This window comes from Peromyscus leucopus, chromosome 5 (assembly GCF_004664715.2).
Source record: "Peromyscus leucopus breed LL Stock chromosome 5, UCI_PerLeu_2.1, whole genome shotgun sequence".
Taxonomy (NCBI): domain Eukaryota; kingdom Metazoa; phylum Chordata; class Mammalia; order Rodentia; family Cricetidae; genus Peromyscus; species Peromyscus leucopus.
In genome coordinates this window covers 68,652,116-68,666,948 of record NC_051067.1, presented here as the reverse complement: position 1 = coordinate 68,666,948, position 14,833 = coordinate 68,652,116, and the positions used below count along the sequence as shown (strand labels likewise).

Here is a 14,833-nt window from a genome sequence, read left to right as displayed (position 1 = left end):
ACAGAACAGTGGAGTGATTATAGTTGAAAATAACCTATTATAAGAATTCAAGAGCTCCAATAATGAGGAGATAGATGTATTAGTTGTCCTGATTTGTTCAGTATACATTGTATCCATGTATTGAAATATCATACTCTCACCCATAAATATGTGCATTTATTAAGTGTTAATTAAAAATTTAAATATTAAGAAGATAAAAAAGCTAACCCACCAAATCTGATTTTTATCCAGTATATGTATCTATCAAATTTTGAAAGTAAAATCTATAAATTTGATTTCAAGTAAAAATATTAACTTTAAAAATTAGCTCTCTAGTCAAGATCTCAACAGAGAAATGTATATTCTACTGTCTGTGTGTGTGTGTGTGTGTGTGTGTGTGTGTGTGTGTGTGTGTGTGTGTATGTGTATGTGTGTGTCTGCCCAAGCTGGTCCTGAAGTCAATGATTTCCAGTAGTTGTCTTATCTCAGCTTCCTAAGTAGCCAGGAAACCACACACACAAATTCTGCCATGCAGGGCTCAGAGCTGAGTAATACTACTGATGAATTCCCCCCACAAGGAGCCTGCATAGCATTTTATGGGTCTATGTAGTTTAGCCAGTGTGGAAGGAGCTTTCAACTCAGTTCTAGTCTGGGTGTTCTATGGCCTGTGACCACACTTAAACAAGTAGCTCTATACTCACTGGGTCACACACACACAAAAAGAAGGTATGAATGGAGGAGGAGTGACTCATTGAGAAGGGGCTAGTGGAGAATAGAAAGCAGGGGGTGAGGGAGAATAATAAAGTGGGGAAACGTATGAAAGGGAAAGATAGCTTTAAAACAACAACAAAAAAAAAATTGTTCTAGACTGGGCGGTGGTGGTGCATGCTTTTAGTCTCAGCACTTGGGAGGCTGAGGCAGATGGATCTCAGTGAGTTTGAGGCCAGCTTGGTCTACAGATTGAGATCCAGGACAGCCAGAACTGTTACACAGAGAAACCCTGTCTTGAAAAATGAAAAAAAAAAATTGTTCTGTAAATCCAGCATATCCACACCCTGTATTAAATACTAGTGACTATAATACATTTTAATAAATAAAGTCAAATTGCTTGAATGTTTAAAATTTCAATAATCACAAGAAAATAAATCTTACCTTTGTTTTGTAAGCTGATACTTCGAAGTGACTTATAGGAAATTTCACATTCCCGGGATATACTGATGTTGTCTACAGCAACAGTGGCATTTGATGACAAAACAGTAGCTTCCAAAATTAACTGTTATTGCAGAAAGATAAAGTTATTAAAAACATACCATAGAAATAAAATTTCAAGATCATTTCACTTCAATAAAGAAACTCATTTACACCTGTTCCATTTTTCAATCTAATTTTAGAAAACTGTTGTGACCTGAGCATTCAAATTATAAAGTTATGTAGTCATAACTGCTTTGACAGCCTCTTATATAACCTTGATATGTTAGGTAACCTTGTTTCAGTTAAAAGTTGCAGCATTCATCACTAGTGAAGGGCATGCTTCCCATTGGAGCCATTAAGCGTCATATGCATTTAAAATGAGCTCTTTGGGGTAATCAACTGTGTGGTTTACAACTCAATTTAATTGAGATATGAATTCATTGTAATGGTTTGTCTGGAGTGATTCATTTCCACATCTGAATATTTTAATATGCATATATATTATGTATAAATTTAGAAACATACTTTTGTGTGATAAAGATTACAATCATTAACCATGTATAGCCATTAGTTGTATTCATTTACTAAAGCAATAGAAGGCATTTATCTAATTTTATTCCAAAACTCTGAATGGTGACTTGACATAATTTTGTTTTCTCTCCTGTTAATCACTCACACTCTTACATGATTCTTCTATTGCAAAAGGGAAGAAAAGATTGAGGGAGGAAAACAGAGAAGGTGGGAAAGTAAGGATAGGGAGAAGATGGCTGGAGAAAGGATGAAGGGGAGAGGAAGGGAGCAAGATAAGGAAACGTGGCGGGGGAGGGCAGAAGAGAATGGAGGAGAGAGAGACAGAGGTAGATTAGTTCTAGAGCCCTGAGGAGGGGACCAAATGACACAATCTTTAGACAGACTTGGTAGTTATAGCTGCATCTTAGCATCTAATATCAAGAAGCTAATGGCTTACTTACGTTGAGGCTTAGAACATGCTTCTCCACATCTGGCATTTAAGACATCATTCTGACTGTGTTTTTGTGTTGTTTTTGTACAAATAGCTAGCTGTATAGAAATCTCTGAGTTACCTCTCCTAAAATTAGGTCACATGATTGCAATGTAGAAGGTGACCTGACCCATAATCAAAGGAAATTCCTACATGGAGGAGCCGAAGGAAATCTGAAGAAAGTGCCTTGGTGAAGCTCCTTTTAATATAGTACCTTTAGATAATATTTTTTGTTCAATCATATTTCTGCTTATCTGTCCATTCTCATTAAACCTAATCATTAGGTTACAATTTATTTGTGGTAACTTTAAGCTCTAAAAATCCCCTTTTATATCTCATTGCTATATATCATTGATAATATGCATATATATTGATAGTATGCAATGATAATGTCAATTAAAATAATATGTGTAATTCCTCAGATCCAGAAAGGAGACATTTATCAAAGAGAAAAGGAAGAATGTTGGAGATACCACTCTGTTCTTGAAGAGAAATGTGTTTTTACTCTATATATGTAACTGATGGATCCTGACTAAAGATGAAGTAGAAAAATGATATAGACCATGAAGATTTGCATATTTCATTTTGGCTAAACAGAAATACCAGGTGATTCACTAATACTATTAAATTGTACTTTTAAACATAACTCAAAAGACAAAGATAACTGATATTCAGTCATTTCCAACTCCACTGGTTTTACTTTTATGCAATTAAATTCATGACCACATATTGAAAGATTACAATGATATTATTAATTAAAAATCACCCACTTTTAAAAAAATGGTTCGTCAATCTTACAATACATAACTGTAAATAATTATCAGCTCATGTCTATTTCTATTTTTATTAAAAAAATGGCATTTAGTGTTTATGTACATGTGAGTGCACATGTCTGTGTGCCTGTGTGTGCAGGTATAAGTTTGTCATGACATATCTGTGGAAGTGAAAGAATAATGTGTATGAGTCAATTTTCAACTTCCAATCTGTGGGAATTAAACTCAAGTCCCCAGACTTGCCAGGGTGTGACTTTTCCACTGATCCACTGAGATGTGCCATCTCACCAAACCATTATTTTTAATCACTGTTTTTATCAAACAGGTCTTTTGTGTTGTGACTAAAAGCTGTTGCCTTTTGGAACTAGAGGATCAAGGATTAACAAATGTGGAACAGTTTATTTAGAAGAAATGTTTCAACAATGGAAAAGGGAAGCTAAAATATTCCTTTGATAAGATCCTCCAGTAACATGAAAACTCGATTTTCTAATTAAATAGAGCTGCATTTCCCTTTGAAAATTACTTTTAAGACCTTGTTAGTTTTGTTTAATCCAATTAAAATTATTTTGAAAACCACAAAATTTCTTGCTTTCAGAAATTATAGCTCATAATGTTGTTAACATTAAAGTGATTACTTAATACATCAGCAAAACTAGGAACTTTCTCAGAAAAAAAAATAACATCTTCTTACCTTGTTATATAAAACAACCTAAAGAAAATTAATTATTGAACAAACAGAAAATAGAATCTGTTAGAATTAGAAAGAAACTAGAACGTGGTAGCTTTTGAAAATATTGACTGTATCAATAATAAGAGGAACAGCCATTTCTTCTGTAGAACTTGCAATATACAGTCCACAACTTTAATCTTGTGAACATGGCATAGCTTTTGTACTCATTTTAAAGTTAAAAAAAGTTTAGAAAAGTAACTGGCTAAATATCACAGAGTCACTGTGAAGAATGTCTAGCTTAAGATATTGTTAGTTGTAATTATACAGTATTACATCATTTAGTGAAATAAAGAGATCTCTGTTCCTTAGCATATGATTCACACCAAAACTACTGATTAACTCAAGATTTCCTGAGGTCCCAGAGAAGACTGAGCACATAGCAACTTTATGCAGATGATATTTACTTCTGTGTTACAAATCTTACCCTTCCCTGACTCTTCAAATAAGTCTATAAAATTGTTATTGATTAATAATAATAACTGATAGAGAACGAACATCAAATCAATCATTGTAGAAAATATGAACATCATTTTCAGATAAAACCTAAAATATGACACAACTATGTTTAAATAGTAGCATGTACATTAGCTCAATAAGAAATCATGGGACAGTACTCAGACCAAAAAAAACCTTTAGATATTAGAATTTGGAAGTAAAGTTACAAAAGAATGAAACTGCAAACTGCAAAAATATTTTTTGTGAAAAGCTCAGCATAACAGCTGAACAGGAACAGACCAAGTTTAAACAGATTGGAAAGAATATATTGAACTATTTGACTAAAATTCTTCCAATTCTTCTACCTAGGTGATGGAGAGATTTCTGAAAGGCTGTTAAATTAATTTTCTTATAGAATCAACAAGAAGTCTAATCCTTTCCCAGCAGGAGAATGAAAGTCCTAGCAAGTAAGGGTGATTATTTCCTAGGAAACTCAAAGCAATTTGTTCCCTATTATGGTCTCCGATTCACATCAAAGCACCACACTGCATCCAAATTTCATGCTTCAAATGAAATACATAGGTCTCATAATCCAGGGCCTTTCTTCTTTCCCATGTTTAGACTGGATTGGATTACCCTAAACAAATAAGTTCAGAGCTTAACCATATGGAGCTAAGACCAAGGCCACCTTAAATGATGCAGCCCACTAAACTTAAGTGTCCAAACCTTAGAGTGTTTCAAAACTACTCACTTTAAATATCTTCAGATTTGAGTACCAGATAGAATATCTGTGGGTACAATATCATCTTTATTTGTTGTTGATACATGAGCTTGTATGTAGCTAGAAGCTTCATATATAATTTCAGGATTTAAAATACATAGTTAGAGAAATCAGAATGAAACCAATATAATATCAGCATTTTCTGGTATAGGTGACAAAAGGTACAAACCAGACCAAGATTGTATCTTTTTGAATAATTAATGTTAATATATGAGCAACCTGTTGATATTTTTTCAAGGTATGACTACATGTATATTTATTTCTCTATTTATTACTTGCTATAAACACCTTATAAATGTATATCCTATTGTAGTAAATTGTTTATAGCATATAAGTATACATATTTTATATATTATATGCATATGTACAAATATACAAATCTGAAGTGAACTATATATCAAAGTTATTGTAAGTCCACAATTTGTATCCAAAGTCTATGAGGGACAGATGGGTTCAGGATCTGAATAGTTTTGGATTAAGAGTGGTTAGTGTAACCTGAGTAACATTTCTTACTGTTTGTACTATAGGAAATGTGCACAACATAGTAAAAACAAATCCAGAGTTAAATAAATTGTCTGAAGACCTCACATTGATTCATGTCAGGTATGTTTTTTTTAACTCTCAATATTCCAAAGGATACTGCTTTCCAGGTTAATTTCAGAAGTTTCTGACTTCAGATTATAGACTTATAATGATAAAATTTGGTGGTAAAGATTAAGGGATTCCTCCCTTTGATTCTTTTCACTTGTCTGTATTTTCCAAAACAAATGTGTGCTACAGTGAGTATATAAAAGGATTAAAGAAAGGCAGAGGATAATTATAGCCTGTTCTTGGGTGAATTAAACATGGATAAGGCTCAGCAAAAGACCAATATCAAGGATTGTTAGAAAGAAAAGCCAAAACATGGTGCCAAGTCTCACAGGTGTGGGACAGAGAACATGGGATCAGTAGTCAGAGTCATGTTTGAAACTATCACCATCTGAGGTCACCTCGTCACAAAACAACACAAAATGGCCAACCAATCTACAACCTAGTTGGTATGGTCTCAGATAGGGACCGGTAGTCTCAATTTGCATAGAAAAGCAAATCCAAAACTCAAACCCCAAACAAGTAATATCAGAGAGAATAAAGTCTCCACTTTGTTGAAATTCTCCAGGAGCAGTGGAGGGCAGGCATTTCAGTTCATAATATTTCTCAGATAGCTAGACCTCTCAACAGTTATTCTCTTTTCTTCTCAATGTCAGTCAATAACAAACTTTGATAGATTATTTCGATGAGCTTCTGTCTAAATAAAAATGAATATATTGAAGCAGTCGAATGTAGAATACAAACACTAGAGACGAAGAATAAATTAACTCCATTTTCTTGTCCCATTCTAGGCAATGGAGACTAACACTGAGATGAATTGATGGGGGGCTTTGTGTCAAACACTTCTCCCAGCAGAGGCCATCAGCACTGTTTTATCCACTAATGTTGCCATTGAATCAGGAGATTTCTCTAACGAGGGAAGTATCTAATTATTGAATCCAAAATTTTGATCAAAAGGACTCCTCCTTTCAAAATACGAAGGAATCTTACCACTGATTTTATATCCACTATTCCTGAACAATATGGAAATAATAACCACCACAGGAGCAATAATAGCTTCCTTGTGTGTTAGTTACTTCATGCTAGATTCTCTGTATTTTACATGTATATTTACAGGTATATTTTACATATACCATATAATGCTTCTATAAAGTGAATAGTCATAAAGTTAATGTTTGTTACATATTTCTATGTTTACTGGAAGGAAGTGACATGTAGTAACAATCCTGCCGCCTGCTGCCACTCTTTCTGATGAAGGGAACAATGGTTAACTAATGGGGGATGGTAGAAGAGGGCACTGAGCAGGCTCAACTTATCCCCCTTTTCCATTCCAGCTTCCTATTTCAGGGGAGGCTGCTGGTTTCCAGGAGACACGTGGCCAGTGTTAACCTTCAACTTGACAGGATCGAGAATAACTTGGGAGAAAGTCTCCTGGGCATGCCTGTGTGGGGATTATCTTGATTAAATTGATTAATCTTGGAATACCTATGTCCAAGTGGATAAAACCATTACCTGGGCAGGGATTCTGAGCAGTGTAAAATGGAGAAAGCAATCTAATCAGTAGCTTGCATTTATCTCTCTCTCCTTTTTGATTGCAGAAGCCATGTGACCAGCTCCTTCAGACTCCTGCTATTGTGGCTTCCCTGCCAGTTGAGTGTAATCTGGAGCAGTGAATCAAAATAATTTATTTCTCCCTTAAATTGCTTTTGTCAGAGTATTTTATCACAGCAACAGGGAACGAAACTAAGATACACGCATACTGTTACTATTTATTACCAAGGACAAAAGGCTTTTCCTACAGTGAGAGCCCAGTATTTCTACAGCAGTCAGTTGCTATCTGGGTACTACGCAGTCTGAGTGCATGTCCTGTACTAAACATATTACTTTAGATTCTAATAGCGTCTGCTCCAAAATATTTTGCTTTCTGTTTGATGTCTGCATGTATCTCAACTGATTCTGAAGCAAACATTGGATGAATGTGTGTTATTTATCAACTCCAGTCCCAACAGTCAATCTCCTGTACCATACCAATAGGAGAAACAGAAGCATGGAAGGCTTAAGCAACTTCCTTATAATCATATATCTGGGCTTGAAATCAAAGTTCCAGAACCCACAAACACAGCCACCATTTTCACCATGATCTCTTTAGTACTCAGCCTCCCTCAAAGTCCTTTGTTTATGACCACTATATTCTCTCAGATTAGGAAACAAAAAGATATAGGACAATATTTGCAATCACTGAGGTGAATGAAAGGAATTTCATGGCCCCTGACTCTGGGATAATGTATTTTCAACACCACATAATTTGATCTAGTTTCTATAATTGCATCGTCTAGAAGAAAGTCACAGTCTGGGATGGTGGGAAAAGCTGTATCCACCTAGTGAGTGAGCTATAGTCACCTGCTTTTATTATTGAGCAAGACAACTATATTAAAGGTTAACAAATGTCCTTGTGCAGTAGGATGAAAATGTAGGCACAATCCAAATCACTTTTGTCTACCCCAGATATGCCGTACTCACTTAGGAAAACATTCTTTTTCTTCATTTTTGACATTTTCATACACATATTGAATGAACTGTGATTATATTCATCCTCCTCGCCCTGTGTTATCCCTCTTCCTTTCCCTATGAACCCCATCTTATCACCTGGGTACCTCATTTAGAGGAAATGAAATCTCTTCCTTTCCAGCAACCTAATTCATTAGCTCCCCAAGAAAAATTGTTCCATCATGGGCACCCCTTCTATGCATGATGGATGCTGGTGGTCCCAGCCTTGTGCAGGTATCCATGTGTCCATGGTGTGTGCTACTATGTGTCCACAGTGGCAACTACTGTGTCATAACTAAGTGGCACTGTTTCATGACAGTCTTCCCCACCTTGCATCCCTGAAATTCTTTCCAAATTTCTCTTCTCTCAGCCATCTGACGTAACTTTTATTTCTGATAGTTGCTACACTTCCATATATAATTCTGAGCATTTAGGCCAAGGTAGCTGTCTACTTGTCTCTGAACATTAATATCTTATTAATACTGCAAATATTCATTGGCTATGTTATCTTGTTGTCTGAAATGATTAGTATGAAACATACACCTTCTGATGAGCCGCACTAATTGCTTATATGCTTACCTGGAAAGGAAAAGTAGACTCTCCAGCTTTTGCATGAAGATTGACTTTTGCTTGGCTCCACTGAGATTCAGGGAACCCGGTCACTTCACTCTGCTTTAGCAAACTGCCATCTAATGATGTTCTTGTGAAAACAGAGAGACGGGAATGCTCAGATAGATGATACCAAAACAGAACCTGCAGAGAAAAGTTCAGAATTATATATATTTACCTATCTAGTGTAGTCTGTCAGTCATTTAAAATAGCAGGCCATCAACTGGATGATAGATGCAACTAGATTGCCCTCACACTCAGTCTTAAATGGGATGTCGCTGTCAAATCCTTCCCGTTGGGGCTCAAAGGAACCTGGGTGAGGGGGAAAAAAAGAACCACAGGAGATAGAGAAAACATGGCCTTCTAAATCAACATGATCAAAGTACATATGAACTCATAGAGACTGAAGCAGCCTTCCCAGGGCCTGCACAGTTCTGCACCAGATGGGGTCTGAGAGCTAAAAGAAATGGACACATGCCTCCAGCCCTAACCCAGAAGCTATCTCCAACTGATAGCCAACTGTAAAAGAAAGTTTAGTTTTCCCTAAGGGAGTCTCACTAGGGAAACTACTCTTCAGGGTAAGCCACATGCTCAGCAGTAGATGGCCAAGAGAAAACAAACTGAACCTCTTTGGAGGTTCCTTGTCTCATAATGTTGTATCAGGGCTGCTTTTTGTTTTAATTTTAGTCTTATTCTTTATTTTTACTTTGCCATATTTTATTTATGGATTTATCTCTCATTTTACCCTATATGTCCTTTGGGAATATATTATGGTTTCCCAGTTTAATGTTTTTATAGGATTCTAGAGTGTGTGGATGAGTGGGTCTCTGACTGCATATCTGTTTGTTGTGCCTTTTTCCCTCTGTTTTGTCCTATTTCAATGTGTTAGTTTTTGCTTTATCGTATTATGTTATGTTATGTTATGTTATGTTATGTTATATGTTATGTTATGTTATGTTATGTTATGTTATGTTATGTTATGTTATGTTATAATCCCTTAGATTTTTTATGAGAGAAAGAAAAGAGGGTGGATCTGGATAGGAGGGGAGAGGAATAGGGAGGAACTGTGAAGAGTAGAGAGAGGATATATCATAATCAGGATATATCATATAAGAAAAAAATATTTTCAATAAAGGGAAAAAAGAAAATAGCAGGCCAGCAGGATGACTTAGAGGGCAGAGGCTCTTGCTGCTGCCAATACCATGTTCATTACCCATGACCAACTCATGTAAGTTGTCCTCTGATCTTCATACATTGACATACATACCCCCCTAAGTACACAAAATAATTTCTTATAAAAATAAAATTAAAATATCACAGAATATTTTAATAATAAACATGACTTTGTTTTGCTCTGTCCTTAAAATGTGAAATTCCACAAAATGCTAATTACTTCCACTGAACCTGTCTTTATTTCTCCCCTTTGAAAAAGATTCGGCATCTGTGTAAGTTGTTATTTTTAACATTTGTCAAAATTGCATCAATAAATCAGATAAAAATAAGTTTGAGGATAAGTCGTTGCCAGCATTACCATGGGTCCTCCAATTCTACTCCCAGAGAAGTTTCCTTGGTTCCTACCCTATGGATTCTTGTAAGTCTGGGTTGTGCAAATCATGACTCAACATTACAACATTGGGAATAATTATATATGCTATTTCTATTCAAACCCCAAACCAGTAAAAGCATTCTCTGAAAATTAGGGTTTATTTTCAATACAGCAAAAATTATAACAAATAAGTTCATTAATTTTTCCATTATGATTTTACTGATGAACTTGAATGCTGATGGGATATTATTCATCAATAACTTAAGGCACATAAAATATTCTTTAGGAGGTTGGAAAATTTTAATCATTTTACCCCTTCGTCATCATTAGGGATGACGGCGTCTAAGGGGATGGCGGCTTAACTGTACACTGAATAGAATAAAGAGAGTTCTCAGTTTGCTCTTAGCATCAGGAGCTCTAATTTGTTCCCCAACACTAAGCAGGCACTTTCTCAGGACCTGGTACTGTGTAAGGAAAAGATTAATCCTTTCAGTCTGGGGATGATTCATTCTGCATAATATTTTTTCAAAACTTCCACAAAATGAGGTTCAGATACACAGTGATTTTTCATCCTACCCATTATCATATAGAGAGCACCAGAGCTGTAGAGACATTGTAAGAAAAATGAAACATTCAGAGAGGGAGTTTTTTTAGCTGGTAAGAAAAAGATGTGTTTTTTTTTTTCTTTTGTTCTTCAGTTAAAAATACTAGCCACTCTGTGTCTCAATTTGTCATTATTTTCCTGTGTAGATATGATTGCCATGACCTGATCAAAACATCCTTTCTGATTGTCCATTTCATCTTAGAGTTTGTTACCTTGCTTACCTACATTCAGATCTTGACAGGTAAATTAGACATGTAAAGCCAAAGGGAAGCATTTCATTAAATGTCATGAAAAGTGAGGCCTTGTTCCTCAACAGCAATTAAATTTTTGATCCCTGCAGTAAGTCTCACCATGTTCCCAGCTTGTGAATATGCAAAAGAGAGCTTTAAACCTGGCTGTGCAGGGGACGCTCACACCCCATCAGTATTTTGAGCTGTCAAACTGTCACTCAGCTCTTCACTAGTGTGAAGTCATTTTAATAGTTACTAAACATAAGTGCCAAGGAGATCCATATTCAACAGCAGAGGAGCTTACAAGTTATATTTAAGAGAATTTGCATTGTAGAGACATAAATCTTTCAGCTTAGTACAAACCAACCAACCTTCCAAAGTTAAGGGAGAAGTCATTGAACGAACTTAATACAACTGGGATTTCAAGTAGATACTCATCAAGGGTCTGGTATACACTCAGTGTTAAATCATTACGCTTTAAACTCAAATTCATGAGGCATCTTTTAAATTCCTTGCAGACCCATTACAGCAATTTGTGTGTAGTAGGTATTCCACTAATACACTGAAGGGGAAAAAAAAGGAATACATGGACTGCATAGGGGTTTAGTTTCTATAAACATTTAGATAGAAAGGGGAGGCAAGAAGAAGGAGGAGGGAATAAGGAAAGAGGGAGGGAAGGAAAGAATTTATATCAGATAATGCATAATGTCTTGGATGCCCTTAGGAATCTAGAATATTCAGTGGGAGTGGAGGAAGATTAGGAACTCTAGTGTAATAACAAAGGCATAAAATGGTGTAGATGTTTAAACATAAATTAAAACACAGCAAGAGAAAACTTCATTGTCTCAGTGACATTCAGTTTCCTAAGTGCTCAAGAGCCACAAAGACCTACTGATCACAGTACTGAGCCCACCACAGGAAATTGCCCATCATTGTAGCATATTGCTTTAAACAGAGCTTCAGAATGCTTAAAATTATACCATTATATACAGTAAAATACAATATTAATATATATACCTGAATTTTTTACATTTGGTTTTCACTAAGGTATAATTTTTATTGAATATAACCATTCAAGACTGAGTTATTGTTATCAAGAAACCTCCATTTGATAATAAAACTCCCAAAGAGCAGATGATTGGTGGATACTTGTATTCAAAGCACTTGGAATACTGAGATATAGAAAAAGCAATTTTGAGGCCAGCTCACACTACACAGAGAGCCTTTAAAAAATTGTTCCTATGGAACAATTACTTAACTGAAAATTAGAGTAGAAACTTAAATTCAGCTTATTTTATTCTCTAATTACATTGTGGTATTTATTTTAACATGGATTTGAAAAGCTAGGTACTATAGAAAATACCTAATATCCTAGCACTCAGAACGCAGGAAGATCAAGAGTTCAGGGTTATCCTCAACTATAGAGTGAGGTCAAAGTCAGGCTGGTCTACATGAGACAATGTTTCCAAACAGGGGGAGGGGGATGGAAAGATGGCTTAGTAGTAAGAACACTGTTTGCTATTCCAGAGAACCTGGGTTTGATTACCAGCACACACATGGCAGCCTACAAACACCTGTGATTCCAGTTCCAGGGGACCTGATGCCTTCTTTTGGCCTCCATGGGAATCAGGCAGGCATGTGTTACGATAGTCACGCAGGCAAACTACTCATACATAGTTTTCTTAATGCATAAAAGTTTATAGACAAACAAACATATACAAGCACACACACACATATGCAATTTAGTACAAGTGGAAGGCTCCTTCTCAGGTGACTGACATCATCAGTAAGCCAGTAAGCTAGATCTAGTGACTCTGCTACTTAAGTCAATAAACAACACACTAGCATGTTCCTTAGAATTGAAAGCCATTTCCTCCATATCTATGTTTTCTTTTTCATTGAGTTTTGATCTATCTTCATTCAAAAACTTGGCTCAAATTATCGATTTCTTTCCTTCTACCTCTTACAGCCTTTATCCCAATGTCTGTCTCTGAACTGTAATCCAATAGCCGAGGAGCACCCATGGAACTGGACTAGGATCTCTGGATAAGTGAGACAGTTGTTTAGCTTGAACTGTTTAGGGGGCCCCGAGACAGTGAGATTGGGACCTGTCCTTAGTGCATGAGCTGGCTTTTTGGAACCTAGGGCCTATGCTGGGACACTTTGCTCAGCCTTGGTGCAGGGAGGAGGGGACTGGGCCTGCCTCAACTGAATGTACCAGGCTGAGCTGACTCCCCAGGGGAGACCTTGCCTTGGAGGAGGTAGGAATGGGAGGTGGGTTGGTGGGGGAAAGCTGGGGGGTGGGAGGAGGGAGGACAGGGGAATCCATGGTTGATGTGTAAAAGGAATAGAAAAATCTCTTAATAAAAAGAAAATATCCCCATGAGCTCCGGCATTTGAACATTTGGTGGCCAGTTAGTGGTGCTGTTTGCGGAGGTGTAGGAGTGTGGCCTTGTAGGAAGAAGTGTGTTGGGAGAGGGGAAGGGTTTGAGAGTTGAAAGCCTCACACCACTTCCTGTTTGCTCTCTGCTTCACGCTTGTGGTTAAAGATGGGAGCTTCCTGATGCAGCTTCCATGAGCTTTGCTTGCTGCCCTGCCTCTCCTCCATGATGGGCTCTTATTCCTCCAGAACCGGAAGCCCAAATAAAGTCTTTCTTCTGTAAGTTGCCTTGGTGTGTCATGTTATCATACCAACAGAAAAGTAACCAACATACCTCCCTATCTCAGAACTCCTCAGCATGGTCATCTTGTCCTTTCTCAGGTGTATCCCCTGCCCTCAGCTACCTCTGCTTTTCTTGTTTTGCATCAGACTATATATATATATATATATATATATATATATATATATATATGTCTGATATATAATTTATTATTAATATATATAATATATATTATTTATTTCTGTTTTTGCCACACTTGCTACATATTTTAGCATTTAGAATAAGAATATCTATAATGACAAGGATAACAATTAACATGCAAAAACAGGGAAAAAAAGTGAAGACATTTGTAGGTCTCAACAATGTAAATAGGAATAAGTACTCTGGAGAGGATTACTCCATACTTACACATGTGCACACCCCTCCCTATCCCATGGTACTTGTATGAGTCTTAGTGTAATTGTATTTATTCCTAGTATTCATTCTCTGAACAGGCTTAAGTGGAAGTTTAGCATCACCAGTAGAGCAGAACATCTTTTAGTCACTGAAATCTTTAAGTGATATGAACATGTACTTGCTCAACCTTTTCTCCACAGACTGGCCTCACCCAGAACCCATCAGAAAATATCTAAGCATTGCAACTGTGGGGAAACATGTGAGAGCACCATTACTGACACACCCCAGAATCACTTATTCATGAACTGTTCCTTGATATGTGTTCATCACCTTACTTTTGGGGAAATTTCAAAATTGTCAGTGAGGGTGAATTTTGTAACTATTACTATATCATACTCACTTTCATGTACATTGAATCACTATATCAGTTATAGTTTGGGTATAGAGAATATTCTCCCTTTATGTTTGGGAAATTTGATTCTCAGCTAGTACCAATTTGTGGTATGTAGGAGCAAACTCTAGGAGGTGGAGCCTAGCCAGAGAAGTTGCATCACTGGTGGTGGGTTCTTTACCTCTCTGCTTCCTGTCCACCACAAGGTGAGAGTCAGTTCAGCAACTCAGCCATACTTCTGCCATTATTCCTAGCTGAAGAGCATAAATCCAGGTAACCATGGTGCTGAACTCTTATAAACCATGAGTTAAAATAAATAATTAAGTCCCTTGCTCCTTTAAGTTGCTTGGTCAGCTCTTTGTCACAGTACTAA

General features: G+C 36.5%; 1 protein-coding gene across 2 annotated transcripts in view; it reads right to left on the bottom strand.

Annotated features, from left to right (window-relative positions):
* Nucleotides 1-14,833, bottom strand: part of Malrd1 (MAM and LDL receptor class A domain containing 1) — a 584,432-nt gene that overhangs the window by 476,648 nt on the left and 92,951 nt on the right. For both annotated transcript variants that reach the window (XM_037205982.1, XM_037205981.1), the window contains 2 exons: nt 8,604-8,777; nt 1,132-1,252 (listed from right to left, as the gene is read on the bottom strand). In XM_037205982.1, coding sequence (XP_037061877.1) covers nt 1,132-1,252; nt 8,604-8,777 — 295 coding nt within the window. The remainder of the gene's footprint in view (nt 1-1,131; nt 1,253-8,603; nt 8,778-14,833) is intronic.